Source organism: Symphodus melops, assembly GCF_947650265.1.
Source record: "Symphodus melops genome assembly, chromosome: 8".
In the NCBI taxonomy this organism is placed as follows: Eukaryota; Metazoa; Chordata; class Actinopteri; order Labriformes; family Labridae; genus Symphodus; species Symphodus melops.
The window spans coordinates 8,724,210-8,745,565 of NC_136698.1; the positions used below are offsets into that span (position 1 = coordinate 8,724,210).

Here is a 21,356-nt window from a genome sequence, read left to right on the forward strand (position 1 = left end):
CCTTGGCTGATACACTCACACAGCCTCGAGGTAAAACAGGGAGAGAGAGAGAGAGAGAGAGAGAGAGAGAAAAAATCACCTGAAGTGGAGTTGGTGAGATGTTTCCACGCTGACGCGGCACATTTGATCCAGGTAGAGCTGATTAACTTGTTCAAGAACATTTTTATCTGAATATTTTACGTTGAATTCCTTTCACAGGTTAGACTTCATGTCCTTTCTAATGTGGATTCATTCTTTTAGTACTCCACTTGTTATCATTGTGACATTAGGTTATATGTTCCTCAACATATTTTCTTTCACCTCCCCCTCTGTCTTTTGAATTTCTCTTCTAAAGGAAGGAAGTCTCCATGTTTTTTGCCCCCTGAGTGTTTTTTTAAGGAGAGGTACAGTGGACATTGTCAGGGTCCATAGTTGATGTGCACAGAGACACTATATGTTAAACTGCGCTCTATAAAGGAACAGACTTAAGAAAGAACAGGACAAGACATCCAACTGCAGCAGACTGATAGAGGCATGCAGGGTTTCTGCTGAGGATCTGGAGTTTGTAGTGGCCACATTATCACCCTCCCTCAGGCACATTCCAACAGCCTCCACCCACCTGCCCAAAATAAACTGTACAGCGTTAACCCCTTCCTCCCCGCCCTGTGACCTCCAGAAAAAAAACCACACAAACATTTTATTCCAGAAAACATGGAAGTGTAAAATGGTCGGTTTTTTTCTTTTATGCAGGACTTATTCAGTTCTAATAAGACGCGTGATCCACTTGACTGCCCATCATGTTCTCCAAAAACCAACAGCTGTGACCGTCCTTTAGTCCTCTGAGAGATTCACAATGAACTCATTACTCATAAAAATCTGCTTCCACAAAAATGCATGACTCAGCTCGACTGTTTTCTGTTGCTGCAGGTAAATGATGCGGATGGTGAAACATTAAAGCATAGGAATGTTTTGTACTATGTTCTAAGAATAGTTGAGAGAGGTCCTTTGTAATGTTGTTTTGCACAGTGAAAAACCTTGGACAACCGTGTGTCGGCACGGTCCATGGCCACTGGACCTAATGTGAGTGCACCCTTAACAGGGAGAACAATCAACAATGAGATAAAGGAGAGAGGCAAACGTGTACTCAATACGGACTTTCAATATGATTTAAAATGTCTACAATTCTTAACCTCCTTAAAGAGCAAAGTGTGGACGTTTGCACTGAAAATGCATCAGACAGCCAGTTCTGTACTGTGTCCGTTTTTACATGACGAGAAGAAACCACTAATGGTACTCTCGGATAGAAAAAAAAAAGCAGCAGAGGAAAAATAGCACCCACTAAATACAAATTAAGACTGAAATCACTGAGTTTGATTTTGCATGGGGTTAGAATTATCAGGGGAGGGACCGTCTTCCTTGTAACAGGTCTGTCATTTATGCTTAACCCACTGCAGACACAGCACTTTGGCTGAGGATTCACAGGGAAAAGCTACAATTATTACTAATCACCGTAATCATCCGAGCCCAAAACTCAGCCTGTGTGAATAATATGCAGGAGTGAAACCCTGGATTGTCAACATTGTAGCCTTTGAGCAGTGAGGAGGATGGGAGCATCAGCTCTTTGCAAACAGATGTGGCAGCTGTCTTTCTATCTCTTTTGTCAATTTAAAACACAGGAGGCTTGAAATGACCGTTTATAGTTTCTGCTCCTTCTCTGGAAGAGTCGAACTGTACAGGCGTTACATAGGTTTAATCAACAATGGATTGGGAAACACTATCTTAACAGCCAAGATACTGGCTCTCTTGATTATATAACCGTCGGTGACTGACTGACATGTCATGATAAAAAAGCACTATATGTCCTCTCTGGCACACGAAAAACCACCAACTGTTCACACAAAGCATTTTACAGAGGGAGGGGCGCACTATTTAGAGAAGCAGAGCACAGCTTTTAAGGGCAGTTTTATTCCCTACACTCTTTAATTACATGAAATAGGCCTAAAATTACAGAACCGGTGGCTGGGTTTAAAAATGAAGCACATGTAGACAGCGTGACTTCTACTGAGGTTCATTTGACCTCAGCATAATAAGGGCTTCACATACAACACTGAAAAACAAATAACAAAATCAGGATTAATAATGAAAACAATCTGCTGCTCAGACCATCACACATGTTGTTTCTATGGTTTGAAAGACATGACAGCACTTGCATTAAAATACTTTCCCATCTATCCACTTTCCTATACAATAAAGGCTACAAAGGGCCAAAAATAAATCTTAAAAAAAAAAAAAAAATAGAGAAGCTTTCCCTTGGTCATATGTCCTGCTTTTACAGTAAATGTTGGCTATTAAGATGACGGTATTGAATCGAAACTTTGTCTATTTTGAGACAAAGTCACAGGCAGATTATTGATGGATTTATTATCAAAAAAGATTCAATAAAACCAGAATCCAAGATGTTTCAGGATCTGTCTGTTTTTTTTTGGGTTGTTTTATTAAGTGGAGGGCATTTTCATGTTGCAACATTATTCATCACCATAAGAATTTGTCCAAACAAACATTAATGTGGCAAATGAGGGGAAAAAGGCAAAGAAATCCAGCATTAAACACTGTCAAATTCAGTGTTTCTATATCATACGCCGTCACCAGTGAGGAGATTTTACTGCTCATGAGTCTCTCACCAGCAGCCCTCCATCTAAACTTAACTGTTGACAGACTTAAATCTCTTCACGTAAACAGCCCGTCTTATTCCACAGGGGCCTCGCTCATAATATCCAGCCCACTAGCATGTTTACAGTAAACGCCTGCATGGTAAAGCTGTTCAATGTTGCCTGAGCCAACCCCTCCTCCCATCGCCTCCCTCTGCCTCTGGCTTCTCTTCCTCAGCCAGCACTGCTATTCAAGACAGGAAATGACTGTTTTTACACTGTGTTTATAAGTTAGGAAATGTCACATTCAGTGAGCCCCAAACAACATCAGAAGAAAAATCACCTTTTTTTAACACCGCTTCTTCAACACATCTCACAGCCAGAGTGTCATGTGGCAACACAAACTTTTAAGTTGATCACTAATTTATGTACTTTTTTTCCACCAAGAGATACAGAAGAACATAAATCCAACACAAAAGCAGAGGAAATCAGATGCACCAGCGTCCTACCTGTCTGAATTGCTCCTCATAGGTCCATTCTCCGTGGTCCTGTCCGCTCAGGTGGCCATGAGTGGCGTGCGGAGGGAGGATGGCGACACGGGGCTCCTGGTCGACGCTGGGGCGGGCCTTTAGCAGCTGAGAGTGCGGGTGAAGCTGACGGTGGGGCAGCAGGAGGATGCCCTTACCAGGAGCGACTGCGTCGTGGCCGGTTGGCAGACCCTCCTCCGCCAAGTCGTCGTCGAAGTCTTCCTCCATCTCGCCTTCAAAGTCTTCCTCGTCCCATTTCCGCTTACTGTGAGATGAAAACCAGATTTAGTAGAGAAGTAAAGGTTGGAGGGCTACCTGAGCAGATAAGTTACTTACATCTGCTCCTCCTCATCTGACCCCATCATGTCTTTGTAATGCTCTGCTCCTTCATCATTGTCATCATCATCATCCTCGCCGCCGCTGCTGCGCTCTGACATGGGACTATCGGATACCCTCTGCAAACCAGCCGCTACTGCACGCATGGCCGCCAGAGCTGCCATCTGGGCCTGCTCTGCCTCAGGGGCCGGGCTCCCCATCGGCTCGTCCCCTCCTCCTCCACCTGTGCGGATCTGAGTGTGCTGCGCGGCTGCTTGCTGCTGAAGCTGCTGCTCCATCAGCAGCTTGGCCCTCTGCTGCCTGTGCAGGTTCTCCATGACAGCCTGCAGCTTCATCTCCAGGGAGAGCGGCTCGGCGTTAAAGCTGCCTCCCCCACTGAAGGAGCAACCAATGAAAGGCCAGGCAAGGGAACGACGGTCAATCCTTCTTTCCAGGGAGAGATCGCCAACCGTGCCTTTAGCGAAGCAGCTACAGGGGTTACGGTTGTTTGGATGTGTGGGTCCTTGAGGAGGATGAGGAAGAGGAGACGGAAGAGAAAGATGAGGGGGGTTGCTCAGAGCTCTGAGACATGCAGTCAGCGGTCAGTAGCAGCTATGGTGGAGACAGAGGCCTCTCTCTCGTCTCGAGTGGCAGGTTGCACTGCTTTCAAAAAAGGCACACGTTTTGGAAGTGAAGGTGGCAGGACAACAGTTGTAGTGAGACACTACAAAGACCTGAGGAGGAGAGAAAGAAAGCAAACGTGTCAGACTGCTACTTCCCCCGTCTGCTAACATCGCTATCTTCAGTTGAAGGGTGAAAAAAAAAAAAGTTGAATTCCCTGAAGCAGCACATTAGTTAAATGTGTCTCTATTTTTAAAACTCAACTTTCCATTCAGTTTGTTACACTCTCTTCTCGGTTTTCCTATTGTTAAAAATAATAGATATTTTTTTGTGTATGTTACCTATTGTTCTGTTTTCTTAATAAAAGAAAAAAGGCAATGCTGTTGGATGACACACCAAGAAAAGAAGATGTTTTTTGGATAAACATCTTAATCATAACAATCAAGTTCCCGTCAGACATTTTCGACATGTTGTAAGAGTTGCAGAAGAGCAGAAACTGGGCGATAACAACAAGTAGGCTTGTAATCGCTTCGTAATCACAAGATTTAAAAAAAAAAAAAAAAAAAAAGGAAAACATTTTGCACACTATATTTCAATTCCAGTGTAAAAACCGTATGAAGCTTCGAGATCCAGCTTATCTGTGAATGTCCGTTGTGCAAACGTGTGCAGCGTTACTCACACAAACAGATCCGATGAGCTGCTCGCACCAGACAGAAGGCTTCAACCTCGACATTAAGAGGAAGTGAAATCACAGAAAGAACCGTCACTTTCCTCACCTGGTTGGCTCACAGCCAACATGACTTTCAGCCCGAAAAAAAAAGCAGCGTCAGACGGCTTTGTCTTGAGGCAGTCACGATTCATATTCGGAGAGTTGACTTTGCTCAGGTATGACTGCTGAGTTTTCCCCTGAAAATGTATTTTACTAATAAGAAACAAGCAGGGTGAATTTTTTTATTTTTTTTAATCTGCTGTGGGCGGCAATTTTTCTCCAACAAACATCGTTCCCTATAGTGCTGAGGTATGCAAAGTACAGTTGCACAATCTGAAAGAAAAAAATCATATTCGGATCATTTTAAAAGTTGTCTGACTCAGCATGAGCAGGAATGATAATGCCATGATGATGTGGCATTTGTTAGACCAAAACTCTGCAGACCACGACATTGTAGCTCGAACCCAAAGCACAATCTGGCTGTTCCCTGATTTCATCTGCTACCACATAAACGTACGAGTTTCACTACAGGGAGAGTAACGGTTGATCCTGGCCCCCTCTGTTTCCTCAGTGCGTGTTGAAAATGTTTGTCGAGTCTGCGGCTCCCATCAGTCAGTGAGAGATAAGAGCAGCGCACAGAGTCAACAACATGTGGGGAAATGAATTGTGAGTGCAGGTGTCAGACCCACTGTGGGACCAGTCATGACAGGAGGCAGCAGTGACTGTATGCTTCAACTCATTCAGATACACTGACTAATACATGACACGCTGAGGAACTGCCAGCTGCCCTAAGATTCTCAAGACTCCAGATTTGGACTTGGACACTGCATAAATAAACGAATTAAGGGTCAAAGTAAAAAACTGACCAACCAGTACTGATATTTAGTTTCTAGGTCACTGGAAAACCCCATTTATACAGATAAAGAATAAAGTGTCACGTTGAAGAGACTCCACTGTAAAGATTATAAAGGTGATTATTTTACATATTTATGAATATGTCTTTCATATATCATCAGACTGTTTTGAGTTTAACTCTATACTAACAGGCAATATGCCCCTTGTTACAGCTGACCATCATATTCATATAATGAAGGTAGAATAAATATGTAATAAAAGGTACAGAGCAACCCAACCTTTAATAACATCAGGGGGAATATACAAAAATGTGGGATCCTTTTTTTTTTTTTTTTTAAATCAATGTTTTTAAAAAGTACATTTACATTCAGGAAGCATCAAGAGTTACCTCCTAAAATGAGAAGCTTCTGCATTTTTCCCATGTGCCATGCATTTGCACTTTATAAGTCTGTGTTTTATTCAGTACATGTGACTGTCCCTGCAACCAAATCTACTATCTACTAATCTAGAAACCTGAACCTGAACAAAACCAATATACTTTTGTCTTCAGCAAGAATCTACAGAATCAGCTACAAACGCAAGTTTAAAGAAAAAAAAAGAAGAAAGAAAAAAAAGCCCCTCATCAATTAAACTACAAACTTGCAGCAGTCAGCAAACACTCGGTCAGATGTCTGAACCACAAAATGAAATTCATAAGCACAAAGTTCTGCCAATGCAGCAAAGAGTCTTAAAGGTGTTAAATAAAAGTCAACACACGGGGAAAGATGAGTGTATGAAGCCACTCTATTCACGCAGCAATCGTATACCAAAGCATGCATAGCTACAAACCCTAAGCTATGGCTGTATGTACCAGAAATGTTACGCAAGGAAATAAGAGCTGTGAAACTTGTGTTTCTTCAGCGGGTGAAGGAAGTGACAACTGACGGAGCAGATGCAGCGTGGCAGCCGACAGATACTCAATATTGATTCATTACATTCCTAACAGGCGATAGAGGCACAACTGAAGGGCTGCAGTTGTCAGATAGTGAATAGAACCAGTATAAGCAGGATTAAAATATCCTACCTAACTGGATCTGGTCTGACTAAGAGACAACCTTTCTCTGTCCTACTTACTGTGAGGGGGGGGGGGGGGGGGGGAGAGAAACTCCACATTCGATTCAGAAGGACATAAAGAAACACGGATGACAGTGAAGGAATTTTGTTTTAAGTGACGCAAGCAAATTCACTTGACAACAGCCCATACATGCTCAGTTTGTATGTACAGAATACACATTACTTCAGGCACGGAGCCAAAGCTGGGTGCAAATAACAAGTACAACATGTTGTCCCCCTCATATGTCATTTCAAGGAAATAAGATTACAACAAAGCACTTCTGCGGACTCTTCCGTTGCAGAGAGAAGCAGAAGTGGTCTCTTTGTTTCATGTCACTATTCATCTCAGGCAACATGATTTCAGACATACATGGTGCAAATGACATTGCACCACGACACATGTTCCCACTGCTTCCCCAAATGAGCAGCAAGATGTGACGCTAATAAACCTTCTGGCTTTTAGGCCCCCACCATAACAAGAATTCAAAACGCAGAACTAGATGCACACTACGAACCAAAGACAGAGAAGAGCCCTTTGCTTTATGTAAACACATTTCCAGATGATTCCATCAAACACAGCAGCTGACTTATTTCCCTTGAACACACAGTGTCAGATATAAGAAGCTACCTGGACCTTTCGGAGTTTTTTGTTGTCATGAAAAATGGGTCAAAACTCCCCTTAGTACCTCCTTCTCGGCCTTGGCTGGGGTGATAAGGCACTTAATATCTAACTCATAGCACAGCAGAAACCAAGCAGCTTCAGAGGTGGATAGAAGAATTCCCCTTAAAAGCCCCTTCTGGCCCTACAGTACAGTAACCAAAGTGGGACATTACCACTGTAATAATGGCTCAACTCGCGACATTATAATTCCCTCAGGACAGTGGCAAGCTCACATCTGTGAAGATCTTTGAAAGCAGTGGATCTCCACCGGCTCGTCGACCCACTTTTGGGTCGGGACCCAAAAGTGGGTCGAGGAGCTGGCGGGTTTTTGGTGGGTTGTATTTTTTGGTCTTAAAGTAAATAAAGAACTTTAAAAAGATGTTTGTTCCGTTTGTCCGTTCTGTCACGTTTTGTACTGTCTGCGGTCAAAACTGCAATAAATCCTATAGGTTGAAAAATAACACAAGTTCGGGCTGCGATTTGTCATGAAGGAGTCTGTGGTGGCTCCTTCAGCGAGGCGTGTTGAGACAGTCTGTTTTAAAGGGTTTCCACGTGCAGGTTTCAAGATGAGTACCTCGAAACTGTTCGACAAAGACCAAGACGACGATTGAAGATTCACTCTACATCCAAAATAATAACACAGCCAAATCAAACTTTGAGTGAAGCTTTCTCTCAACCACTCACAGGTCCAACATTTTCTCTTTAATTGTATTTTCCATCCAAACGATAAATACGCACTCAATCTGCTTCCTGACCATCTGCTCTGTAACACAACATTGAGCTTTGACCTCACTGGCATGAAGTTACATTTATAAAACACAGCAGTAAAAAGCTTTACATAATATATGACGGTATAAACAATCCATGATATTGCAGAAGACCATAAGACCCTCTTTAACACCTTAATTGGCTAAGCAGACACGGGCCATGTGGGTGAGGTGGCAGAGGGACTCATGGCAGTGCAGGAGGAGGAGCTACCGGGACAGAAACTTTGAGAGTTGGTTGGATGAAGGTGGAACAATGACAGCTAAAGGGTTAATCCTCTTTTCTTTTTTTTTTTTTAAAGAGGCAGATGATCGCAAGGTCTGAGCAAACACTGAGTGATAAGAACCAGAGCTAAGGGTCTAATTCCAACGAGATAAAGAGACCCACCACCTCACAGTAATGCATACGCACAAACACACACACACATATAAGTCTAGCTGCCTGTGTAGACATTTGGTTTGTGAAATGGACTCTAAAAAGAGCAGTGAAGCTTTATAATACAAAGAACCATGCTAGACTAAATGTTGCTCAGTGGCCTCTTTTCAATCGCTCAAACCCCACAGCACTGTTTGTATAAATTCAACATGTTACACCCAACATATGTGAGGCAAACTAGACTTCATCGTGCAGTAAAAAGGAGCTGAATATCCTCATTGGCTTTAACAGTGAGGTGATCGCTCTGAGGGTTATTATGTACATGTGCAAGCCCTGATGTACCTTTCATGCACTGTAAGAAACCAACGTTTTCCTTTTTATCTTATGTGCTGAATGAGCAAATTATTATTATTTTCTATCTAATTTAAAGGCATTAAATTGAACCTGTTGTCCGTTTTGCTTGACTGGAGAGTCAAAGAGGACCAGATTCTCAGTGGTTAATGATTTTCATATTCTTCCGGAGAGGTCTCTTTTCAGGCTCCATTTCCTACAGATTATAATGTAAATCGATGTGGGAGGTGCTTGAACATGTTCTTTGGATATTCTGTTGACGTAGTGCGAGTCTCTGCTTGTTGTTCTTGCCGTTCTGTACTTTCTTTATCAAATGAGCTGCTGGATTCATCATGGCCCCGCCATACATGCTTTGAATAAAAGACTCCAAGCTGACGTGTCGTCTGCAGGTGATTTCTATGATAAGTGAATGTGTGGATGGAAGTCTGTTGTCAGCTTTTATCACATCTCTCAGCACTGTTGTCATGCAGCATGTGTCAGTGTGTACTTTCTGGCTATGTTAGCAGTGTAACAGGCTCTGTGCTGATGCTATCGACAAACATTTTTGAACAAATATAATACTTCTTGAATGTTTTTGGAGACTTCAGTCTGTAGCTGTTAAGACACTGATAAATCATCCAATCCTGGAACACACATATCAGTTTAGTCACAAAGATAGTTTCTAGAATAATGCACTCAGCAATAGTGGAATGATAATACCTCCGAGATAAGATACTTCTTTTTCATTTTTTTTTTTTTTTCACCCAACTCATGGATAACAGAATCAAAATACTGAGGACCTGGGGGTGCTGATGACCGTGCGGATGCTTTGTTCGCCTCATGTGCGGGCTGTGGTCCTTGAAGTGGGCAGCCCATGCAGGTTGAGTCCAACCTGTGGCTCCTTTCCCACATTTCACTCCCCGCTCGCTCTCTCTCTCTCTCTCTCTCTCTCATCCCAGTTTCCAACTCAGACCAGCTGTTCTGTCTCCAAAGACATAAAAAGCCTCCTCAAAACATCTAAAAAATGGAAATAAAAATGCAGGGACCTGAGGGGGAAAAAGAACGCCACGCCTTTCCGCCTTCAAAGTCCTGACATGCGTACGTTCATTTCTGTTTACGTCCGTGTTTACATAAATACCTTGAATAGCAAATAAAGTATTTTAACATGTAAATTTCCCAGCTTCCATATTGCCGAATCTTCAACTGAAAAACAGCAACAAACTGCAAGCAATGTTTGCCTTGCACAAAGACTTCAATTAACGGCTCTGAGCTCTTTCCTGCAGCTAAAATCAAGCAAGGGTGGTGTCTCTGTTTTCCAAGGAGATCCTACTGATGAATCTAGAACGGGGCAGTTTGAGGAAATTAACTTTAAAATCACTCTGCATACAAGCATGTCTTTCAAAGGGAATATGTTTAGATTTCATTCATAAATAAGGTTTTAGTTCATTTTGTGTTTTAGCACCAACTCTTGCAGCCACTGGTTAGCAGACAGAAGTTAAAGAGTCACTGTGTATGGAGAAGCAGAACAGAAGCCATTCATGATCCTTTCTACTTAAAAAAAAAAAAAGAAGCATAAAACAAGAAGTCGGTCAGTGGTGCTGGTCTTGATTATGTGACCCTCTCTCACATTCCTTGCAGTATTACTTCTCAAGGCAATAACACAGGCTCCATTGAGCCCCACTGCACCAACAACTAGATCATTGAGGAAGTGTCGCACAGGCTCGTCACGCACTCTCCGCTGACCTCTTCCAGCGAGCCGGAGCAACACAGTGAGCAAAACCTGATTAGCCTCAGCTATGCCATAAATTAAGTGGGCGTATAGCGAAAATAATCCACTGATCCATTTCTCTGCAGGGGAATCTGTGGATATCAAGCAAAGAGAGTGAAGAAAACATGGCTGCGAAGGACTTTAGGTAAACAATGCAGCAGCGTGCATGACACAATGTTTGGCTTCACCAAACACAGTGTAGTAAATAGTTTGTTTTTTTCCAATGTTTGTCACACTGAACAAGTGAAAAAAGAAAGAAAAAGGGTCCGCATATCTCACAACAAGTTTTATGTGTTCATGTTGCAGATGTGTAACTTCAGAGCAGAGTGTATTATTGGGTTGTTGGATGAGTAGAGAGCACCATTTATGTTCATTACTGAGGCATTGGAGAATCATTGAGCGCTGCAGGCTGATGATTGAATTCTTAGAGACAACTATATACGGATGTGTGTGTGTGTGTGTGTGTGTGTGTGTGTGTGTGTGTGTGTGTGTGTAGACTGTCCGTCAGAAAACACATAAAGAACATTTTTCTCTGCGAAGGGAAGAACTTCCTCTACAGACAGGAAAAGTCATCAGATAAAGAGTTTAAAAAAAGGAGCTCTCTGCTGATTCAGCTGAAATGTTTGCTGCCTTGCTGGTGGATATTGACCTCCCCATGCTACAGTCATGCTACAGCTTCGCTTTACATGGAGACTGAATTATTATGAGAGCAAACATAAATCTCTTGTGTTGACAGCTCTGCTGGCCGTTTTAAAAGAGGCGAATGCTGTCATTACTAGGGCACGTCAAGGACTCCTTCAGTTTGTGTTTCGTTGAACTCTGTTGTAGCTGAGATGCTAGTCCGGCTCCAGTTAGGCTTGAGCCCCGTTGCCACCAAACCTGATCCTGTTTGCGGTTCCACAGCCAACACGTGCCCTATTTGGTAGGTGGCGTCGAAGCCGGAATTCGATAGCTGCGGCAGCTACGTGATCAATATTCTCGGCACCCCAAAAGAAGGGTTCCAAAGGTACGAGTCGGTAATTTGGGGATCTTTTCCGGCTTTAATCGATGGAAACGCCACAAAGGGCGTGCCGTACCGAGACGAACGGAAATGAACCGCTTGGTGGAAACGGGGCTTTGGACCTCAACAGCGCAATCACAATTTCTGATTAGATTTTGACGAAATTTCTACTGCATAAAAACAAGAAAGCTACATTGTTCAAGTATTGTTTGTTTTTATTTGTCAGTATCTGCCTGGCCCATGCTAATGTCCTGTAAATGTGTTTGTCTTGATGTTACATGACTGTTTTTTATGTTTCATGTTCTGCAGAACAGGAACCTGCTGGAAACTTTTTTTAAACTGAGTCAGGCCCACTACTGTAACGTCATGTTATATTTAAACTTTCCTCTATAATAAATGGAAAAATAAACTAAAATAAGTTCTGGCGTAATTTATTACTGTAGGATTAACAGTGAGACGGCTGTATTTTTCCACTGGAGATCAGATTATAGTATAAATAGCTATGTGGCAAATGAAAGTCCTGCAGAATGACATTTTTTAGTTATTTTTACCACAATAACTGTAATTGCCAGGAATACATAAGTATTAATAAACTACACAAAAGTTGCAAGCCTTCAATGTCACCATCAATTTGCCTGCAATCAGTTAAAAGTGGGGCTATCAGGATTAAATTATGCGCAATTATTCAAGGACCGAAATTAATGCATTCCTTTTTTTCTGCGACTAATTGCATGCTATTCTGTCTGTGGATCAGCCTCCTCTGTATGTCCCTGTGGTCAGAGTTACGGAAAAGAACGACACTGCTTCATCTTTCGGAGTGTCAATTCGTTCAAAAATAACTTTGTGACAGCTCAGCTGAAGAGTCAAGAGAAACATCTACCTGATCAAAGCAAACGTTTCACTTTTTCACCGTTCCTTTAAGCGGTTTTCATTAACTTTTTGATCTCTGGCGAGTTCCTTTTTCCAGGGTTAAATTCATTTCATAACCAATCTACCACATGGGCTTTCCTTTATTTCAAAGTAAAAGCAGGGCAGAATTCAAACAGCTATACTTCTCAGCAAAATATATTACAGAAATTCTAGCTGTTTTCATTTTTAAAAGCAAAATAATGGGATCTCAAACATGCTTTTAAAAAATGCATAAATAGTGATGGACTGTTGAAATTGAGAGATTAATTGCAATGTTTTGATGACAGCCCTGGTTTAAAGATGTTAAGCGTCGCTCACGTTTTATCTGGTGACGTGTTGTCATGTTCCTTTTAACACAGGTTTCAGCCTAGTCATTCACGAGTTGGTTATTTTATGGTTGAGTGTAAAATACATTTATCTCCAAAGTCTGTGGTCAGCACAGAACTGATGACATCATTGAACAAACCCATTGACTTCAAAAAGAGGGAACAGAAAGTGCAACAATGCTAACTTATTATTGGGTTTGTGATTCATTTTCTGCACGAGCACTGTTTATAAACAGTTATGTAAGTTATCGGTATATTTTAAAGTCATTTCTGTTTGACTTCATCCTGAAGTGTTCTGTCAGCACGATCAGTCACCTTAAACTGGAGATGTCTGGGAAGTAGGAACCGATTTCCTGAGAATGATTTATACAACGTGTATTCATTGGTTTCACATTAAACTGCTTAAAATATTTCACACACTTCTGGTACACAATCAACGTTTCTATACCTGTGCTGTTTTCTTCCTTCCTGTAGGCTGAAGAAGCAGACCAACATCAACTCAAATTCCTTGTGTGTGTTAACAGACAGTTGGCCATAAAAAAAAAAAAAAAAAAGTGAATCAAGAGACAGGAGTCTGCATGTTGCTGCTCGCATAGTTTAGCTTTCTGCTATTGTAACTCTACACTGACGGTGTGATGGTAGTTCCTCTCGTGTGAGGGAGGAGGGGTGGAGCTGGGGGTGGGGGGAGCATTTTCATTGAATGGTCTGAATGTCCCAAACTGGATTAACATGTTGGTTTTTATGGTGACTGCGCAGACACGTCATGGCATTGTAATCTTTAACAATCAAGTCCTTTGTCTGCGGAGAGGTGATGGATGAGTGGGAAATCGAAAAGGAAGAGCTCTTTGTTTTGGACATGGGGATGTCAAAAAAGAGAAACTGCGCTCGATGTGGATTAAAGTTTCATGTGCCTGAACTGTGTCTAATAAAACATGACAGTTATGTGTGCTCCCGGGGGACACTTACGGCACTGATTTGATTAAATTAGCTTTTGATTGCTTGGGCAGGCTGCCAGCGCGAGCAGACTCAAATATAAAATGCAAATTCTTCAGATTTGATGGACGTGTCAGAGTGTCATATGTGCTGCAGCTGTGTACTGGTATCCAGGCAGACCAGTACAAGGATAGATCAAGCTGACACTGAACCACGAGTCGGACACTGCCTGAACACAGAAAGTATTCGGCTGATTGTGCAGCCTGGATCGGGAGCTGCAAGGTTTCCCAAAAATCTCTGACCCTCTGCGTCAGCGTCAAGCCTGCTGGGATTCCCCCGTGGCTCCGGCCCAGGCAGTGAAGTAATATGTGAGTTTTTTCCCTGCATTTTTGGCAGGATAACAGAGTCAAAGCCCCACGTGCAGCACAGGCCCTTCAGAAATGTAGGTTTTGGCACAGGAACAGCTGAACACCTGCCAAGCCACGCCGCTTCCTACTTCTTTAATAGCAGGCAAACTTGTGGTGTGCGCACACACAGTGTTAACACACACAGAAACACAATTCATGCTGGTATTTACAGGGGGGGTGGGGGGGGGGGGGGGGGGTACTACTGAAACATTCGAGTGACAATGTCGGCTTTAGGCCAAAGCCCACACCCTTAAGCCCTGAAGGCTGATTTGAACGAGGGACAACATAAAAAGCAACCTTTATAACCCTGTAAAGGATTATAGTTTGATCATAAGACAACAAACAGGCGTCAGACCTGTTTGCCTTGTCTCTGCATGTTTGTCATCAATGCACGCCACTAACCAGTTTACTGGCCAACTGCCAGTGACTGTCGCTTACTCAGCCATGCTGCTTACAGGCAAACTGAGCATGCTATTTGCATATTACACTTACAGCTTCCAAATGTTCTTCAAACACCCTCCGGTGGAGATCAGACGACCGACAGGAAGCCGTGCGGATTTCTGCTTGTATACGTTTGAATGACAAACGATCGCCTTGCATCTTAATATGCACGTTAAACAATCTTCAACACGAAGGTGACAATCTGCCAACGAACACGATGGGATGAACGAGACTGACACGCAGGCCTTTGTGTGAACCGGAGTTTGTCAGATCTCTTTGAAGACTTGATGAGAGAGCAGGCAAGGCGGACGAGTTCATAGAGAGCGCGCGCAACAGAACACAGAAGTACAACCCCAAACCAAATACAGGACTTAAAGAAGTGAAGATGATGACCGATGGGGCATTGTAGGTCAACAACGACTGAATTAAGGCAGATAATCATGATTTTTCTTTTCAAGGATGGACCCATTTATTTCTCTTATGAACAGTGAGAAAAATGAGGCAAAGCTGCGTTAAGTCATGAAAAGATTTAACCGCTGCTGACGAACAGTTTGAGTGTTGTATTCAAATTGTAATAAATGTAATCTTTGTGGGTCAATGAAATGATGTTTTTACAGCCCAAGTTGTCATAACATGACAACTTGAAAAGATACTTTGCAATAGTAAGATATAGTTGTTCTCTCTGACGGTCCTTTTATACAAACAAAATCACTTTTTTTATTGTTTTATCTCACTGCTTACAGAACAATGTCTACACTAAAGGAACGAAAGGACAGTTTGTTCTTGTAATGATGTGGCAGTAGCTTTAAGAGATAAATAGAGTTGAAGTCTGAAAGTGTGACACTTTACCACACCCCCTCTAACGGGCAAAAACGATGAATTCCTACAGCATAGAGGGAAGTTCTTTAAATCAAGAATAACCACAGGAGTCTTTATGTAAATGGTTTCACAACAAACAGTTTTTGTTTTAATTGAGGCCAGCACCAAGGTGTAAAAGTGAGGGCAGGCCTTTAAAGACCTGAACTTGATCACCTGCCATACGTTTCTAATCTACAATGAGCCCCCCCCCCCCCCCCCCCCCCCTCCACTGCAGCATTTCTCTCAATTAAAATCTCTGAGCTTGTAAAGTTCTGCAAGATACCATATGTCAGATTGGACCTTACAGATTAGTGCTGCAACTTCAGGGCAAGCCTCTAAGGTGATTGGAGGTTGGTGGGGTGTAGCTGCGATAAGGGCCCGGAAATCTCTTAAGAATTTCAGTGCTTAATAATCACACAGGGATGCCACATGCTTACGGTTTAGCATCTCACACTTTCTTTGAGGAACTGAAGGCACTTTGACCATGGAAGACATCAGGCTCTGAGCTTGTTCGAAAAAATTTTTTTATAATAATTCACGTCAAAAAAAAGAAAAAGAAACGGGACCAGTAAATGATGCCTTGTCCTCTGCCAAAGTTAAACAGTTAAAATAAGAAAGTGCTTTAAAGCAGATCACTTTTCAGCCAGTATCTGTTGGTTAATCCTTATCTTGTAATTTTATAGAAAATAAAAGTCTCTCTCTTTTTTTGTTCCTGCTTTTCCTGAATACTGATGCAGGTTTAAGGTATTTCCTTTCATTCATTTGTTATGCCACAATAAACCCAAATCATTTTAAGCACTCACATGTATCATGCCAATCATATATTTAACGTGTTCCTTTTGTCTTGCCTGCTGGTCCTTGTTTTTTTTTTTTTTTACACATTTCTTTCATTCTACTTTTAATTTTCAAAGGGTGAAAAAGCTTCTTATACTTTATTTAGCTTAGACCAAGAGAATGAAAATCCCCACTTAAAGCAGGCTAATTGTTGAACAGGTCTATGTTTATGGCCATTAAGACAAAGTGCTATATGAGGCTCTAAAACCAAACCAGCTTCCTGTGCCTTTACTCCCCTTCCCCCACTACTTGGTGAGAAACTATAACACCAGTCACAAACCAAGTCAGTATTGGTTTAGGCTGGCAGGTTTGTCTGCTTCACGTATTGTTCCTTTAAAAAAATACAGGTGAAAAATTCTCCCGGCCTGAATCCACCAATTTCGGTCTTGTTTGCATGTCGGCTGACGTCATAGAGAGGAATACATCGACCATTCGTACGCCACTCTGCTGTATACTGACCGTGTGTGCTCAGTGTGTCCATGTCACTGCCCTGACATGTTGGACTTGACTTGATTTTAACCACTAAAATGTGCTGACACATAAAGTCTACATTTTTGTTACACCTTCATTTTGCACTTCCTGTGAATAACCAACCACTTGAGGGATTTTACTTGCTCGAAATCTAACTGCAGACTCAATTGTTGTGATATAACTGATATCCGTTCGACAAGTTATTTTGACATCTTAAAATAAGATGGGCTGTTTCTACATGTTAAGCTCTTGTGTAGTCCTGTCTGTGGTCCTGGTTTGGATAATTACAGCCCGCCCAACACAATATTACTACATTAGCCAATTACAAAATGTTATGCATTATAAATGTGAGAAGCAAACAGGCCTAGAAAGTGGCAAATTCATTCACAGAGCCACTTTTAGCTGTAAATCCCCATTGAGACAATCAGTTTCTTTCTGTTTGGAGGATCAACATATGAAATACCTGACCTGCTTAACTCGTACTTACTGAATCCAGGGACTCAAGAGTTTGAAAAGGGTTTATTTATGAAGTCATGAACGACCTGGTGCTTCTTTATAGAGCTATTATTGTGGCTAAACTATTGAAAAACACGTACATAGATCCACAAATGGTCACACAGATGCATAAATGCATGTACTGATCTGCAAATATACCAATTACAAAATGTTTATTGATACAATAGTGGCAGAAGTTTGCTTTTTTTGCTGTTAGTCCTGAAAAAACACACAAATCATTTATTATAACTGAGGAGGTCCTCTTCATGGGCCGTCCGTCTCCAATGCCCTCAGTCTCTATCTATGTCTGTCAAAAAAGCATATCAGAACTAAAATCTGCTCATAATTTGGATAATGCATGCAGCCTGGCAGCCTGAGCGCAGGGCAACAAACCCCCACAGCTGTTTGAAGATTGTCATGCATTTGAAGATCGGTGTACGCGTTTGTGGATCTTGAAGTGGCAGGAGTGTTACAAAAGGCTTGTGTAAAATGACGGTCAATGGAGAAGCCAGCCTCAGTTATAATAGATGATTTATGTGTATTTTCAGGACTAACCACAAAAAAAGCTTTCTGCTATTGCTATATCTGTAAACATTTGCAATTGGTATATTTCCAGATCAATACGTATGCATTTGTGCATCTGTTTCAGCATTTGTGGATCTTTTGGGGCATTTGTGGATCTGTGTACGTGTTTTCAAATAGTTTTGCCACAATAACAGATCCATACACTCATTTAACGGTCAATCTCATAAACTAAAGGCAACAGTTGACAACTGGCCTTTGATCTGTCCCTTTTTTTTAACTGAGTTTAAAAAGGGTTGAGTTATGAAGTCATGAACGACCTGGTGCTTCTTTATGGAGCTATTATTGTGGCAAACCTATTTAAAAACATGAACACAGATCCACACATGGTCTTACAGATGCTTAAACACGTGTACTGATCTGACTGAAACCAGCAGAGACACCTCCAACCTCCCACCAAGGACTGTTTGACTCTGGAAAGAGGTTCTGTAGCCTTCGAAGCAGAACCTCCAAGTTCTGTAACAGCTTCTTCTCTCATGCCATAAGACTTTTGAACACAAAAAAGAATCCCTTCATTCCCCTTCAAACCCCCAAAACCGCATTACCTCCAAGAAAGTGCTATTTATCTGTATAGTACCTTCACACACAGCTTTTTTAAAATCTGAATCATATTTTGTAAATACTACTTACCTTATGTAAATCCCTGATGAAGTTTTTTTTAATTTATTTTTTTATCCTGCACTACAAAGAGCCAATGCAATTCTTATCTGCACTGTAAGTTTTAAATGTAATGACAATAAAGAAAGTCTAAGTTGTGTGGCTCAAATTGTGCTGATTTTATGTTTCGTAAGTTACCTATTATGAAGACTATGCCAAAAGCTGTGTTGTAAGTCTAGGTTTAAACATAAAAATAATAATAATACATTAGATTATATTGTCAAACTTTGACCTAAAAGAAAAAAAACATTTTAATGTTTGATAAAGGTCCAGGGTTGATGCTGTCACATGGACTTAAAGGGTAACAGGAGTTACTGTATTGTTAGTAGATGTTTAATGACAGTGTGAAAAACATTCACGGGTGGGAAAGGTGGGTTTATAACTGTAAAGGACCATGAGGACAATTATATACACAAATCCTGTTAATAATCAGATTTTAGACAAACACTTACTTTACAGCAAACACATGAGCATTTGTATCCGATAAAAATAAAGCACCGGATAATACTGTAAATAATCTGCTTATTCGACGTAGCTAACTAATTTATGGTTAATATTTAAAGTCTGTAGTTTCGACAGGCTGAACTGTCGATGATATCCGGACCTCAGCTGAAGGAAGTTTGTTCGTTAGCTGTTAGCTGACAGTGGGCTAAATAAAGTCGACCACTGTAATTATCTATTAACAAATAGACTTTCTTTTTCTTTTCTTCTTCTTTATTTTTTTAAAAAAAAGGGGCTGCTAGAAAAAATGTTTAACAAAACGTGAAACACGTCAGCGTCGTTAAATTTAAATTTAAACCGTTGTCATTTGACTAACGTAGGTTGATTTATACTTCGTGACATATGGCAGGTGAGTCCAATGGAGTATTGATTCAGAGATCTGATAACCCCGCATCGATTATATATAAGCTGATTTATTTTTTTTAAGGCATCATTTAAGAAACGGGTAAAACGTTAGTAGCCGAAACTAAGAGCCACGTCAAATGAAACGTGTTGTGAGACAGCGTAACGTCATATACAGTGACCAAAGAGAGATACAGAGATGTTACTTACCGCATCGGCTTCCGTTCCGTTTTTACACTGTTTGGAACCGGAAGGAACATTCCAGTTTTCCACCGTCTCTCTGGATACGAGTCTCCCACTCCGATTACACACACCGAAAACAAGAGGAAGAGGGGATGTGACTGTCGTGATTATAAGCTAATAACGTGGTTTCATTAGACTGCATGATATCCACGCAATCGGCAGTGGCGTGTGATTGTGTTTTCAGAGTGAGAGAGAGAGAGAGAGAGAGAGAGAGAGAGAGAGAGAGAGAGAGAGAGAGTCAGTTTGAGGACGAGAGACCCCGCAACGCACAGAGAGAGAGAGAGAGAGAGAGGCGTGGAGAGACTCGCTAGCTTGCACAGTCAGATCATTGGTTGACAAACAGTAATCAGATGCAAATTCCTAACCTCTGAATCAGCAAGCGGGCCAGCCCCCTCTACGATATCCCCCTCCACCTCTCCAGAGCAGGGGGGCTGTCAGTATAAGTGTAGGGATGTGAGGTGGGCGTGTAGGAGTGGGACAAGAAGAAAGGTGGAGTTGTACTATAGGCTGCCGTGAGAATAAAACAGAGAGGCGGTTATAAATCATAATCTCAAACTTTACCTTTCTTTTTCAAACGGTCCAGCATATGAACCCGTCACCCTGACAGCAGTTAAACTTCATGCACACCAAACGGGTTTGACGCAACAATAGTGACACTATAGGCTTAATGAGTCTATCTCATTGATAAAGTAGTCAAATAAAATGTTTTACAATTTATTGACATGTAGTAGGTACTAAACATTGTCACTAGGCCTATACACATGATTCATTTATTTGTAATTGTTCTCATTTGCATACATTAAGAAAGACGAAATGCTGTATGGTGTAACAAAAAGAAAAACAATACTGTAAACATGAAATATATAGGCATACATCATGTAGTTTCTCTAGTGTAAAGATTTGATCAGGTAAGACAAGAGAAATTGATAACCAGCCTCTTGTATTAACGTCTTGATGCTTAATTTTATTTAGATCCAGTTCACTGATACACTGTCATTTCCTTCTGTATAGCCTCACAACACTCTCACGGAGAATATGAAGGTACACATTGGTCTATTTAGTTTAGGAGGAATTCACTTGAATTCTTAAATTCAATTCAACTCTTATAACCTACAGAACATGTGTGAAGTCCTGCTAACTGAATTAATGAATAAACTGTGACACATTGATGATTAACCCCTAACACTAGATAGTACACAGCTGCTGCTTTTATTTGACAGATGCTCAAATAACATGCCAGAATGTCTAAAGGTTGACAAATGACAGTGTTTTAAAAAAAAAAAAAACATGTATCAAATTAAAACCATAATAAACTGCTACAAATGCGAAACAAAGTGCATGCATTCAGCATATTGAGGTACAATGAATTTAGAAAATTTAAAACTCCTTCAGATTCTCTAATTAAACGTTACAGAGTGATAAAATAACAACCCAGAATGTAAGCAAATGAGCAATTTGTATAAATTGAACTGTGCAGTTAAAACTGCATATTTTAAAAGATAAAAGACTAAAAATAAGCCATTCAGAAAAAGTAGTCAGAAAAAGTCTGACTAGTTAGTCTTTTCTGTCCTCAACTCACAACTGTTTTCAGCATTACAGTAATCCCTGCATGGCCATCTCTCTTTTCCTAAATGTGACCATGACAAATGGCCAGTGGGTGCTGAGTGTTCAATGGCTGGTTGCAGCTGTTAAATAAAATGAAGACAGATATT

At 41.2% G+C, this 21,356-nt stretch overlaps 1 protein-coding gene across 3 annotated transcripts in view; it reads right to left on the minus strand.

The window, feature by feature from the left end:
- The window catches only part of arid3a (AT-rich interactive domain 3A), a 37,810-nt gene extending 17,823 nt beyond the window's left edge, over nt 1–19,987 (minus strand). For 2 of the 3 annotated variants that reach the window (XM_079350083.1, XM_079350082.1), the window contains exons 1-3: nt 19,612–19,987; nt 3,491–3,992; nt 3,137–3,419 (exon numbers count right to left, since the gene is read on the minus strand). In XM_079350083.1, the coding sequence (XP_079206209.1) occupies nt 3,137–3,419; nt 3,491–3,825 (618 nt within the window). In that variant the 5' untranslated portion in view covers nt 3,826–3,992; nt 19,612–19,987. Of the gene's footprint in view, nt 1–3,136; nt 3,420–3,490; nt 4,071–19,611 lie in introns of those variants that run through there. The other variant, XM_079350084.1, reaches the window with a different exon arrangement.
- Nucleotides 19,988–21,356: the final 1,369 nt, after the last annotated feature.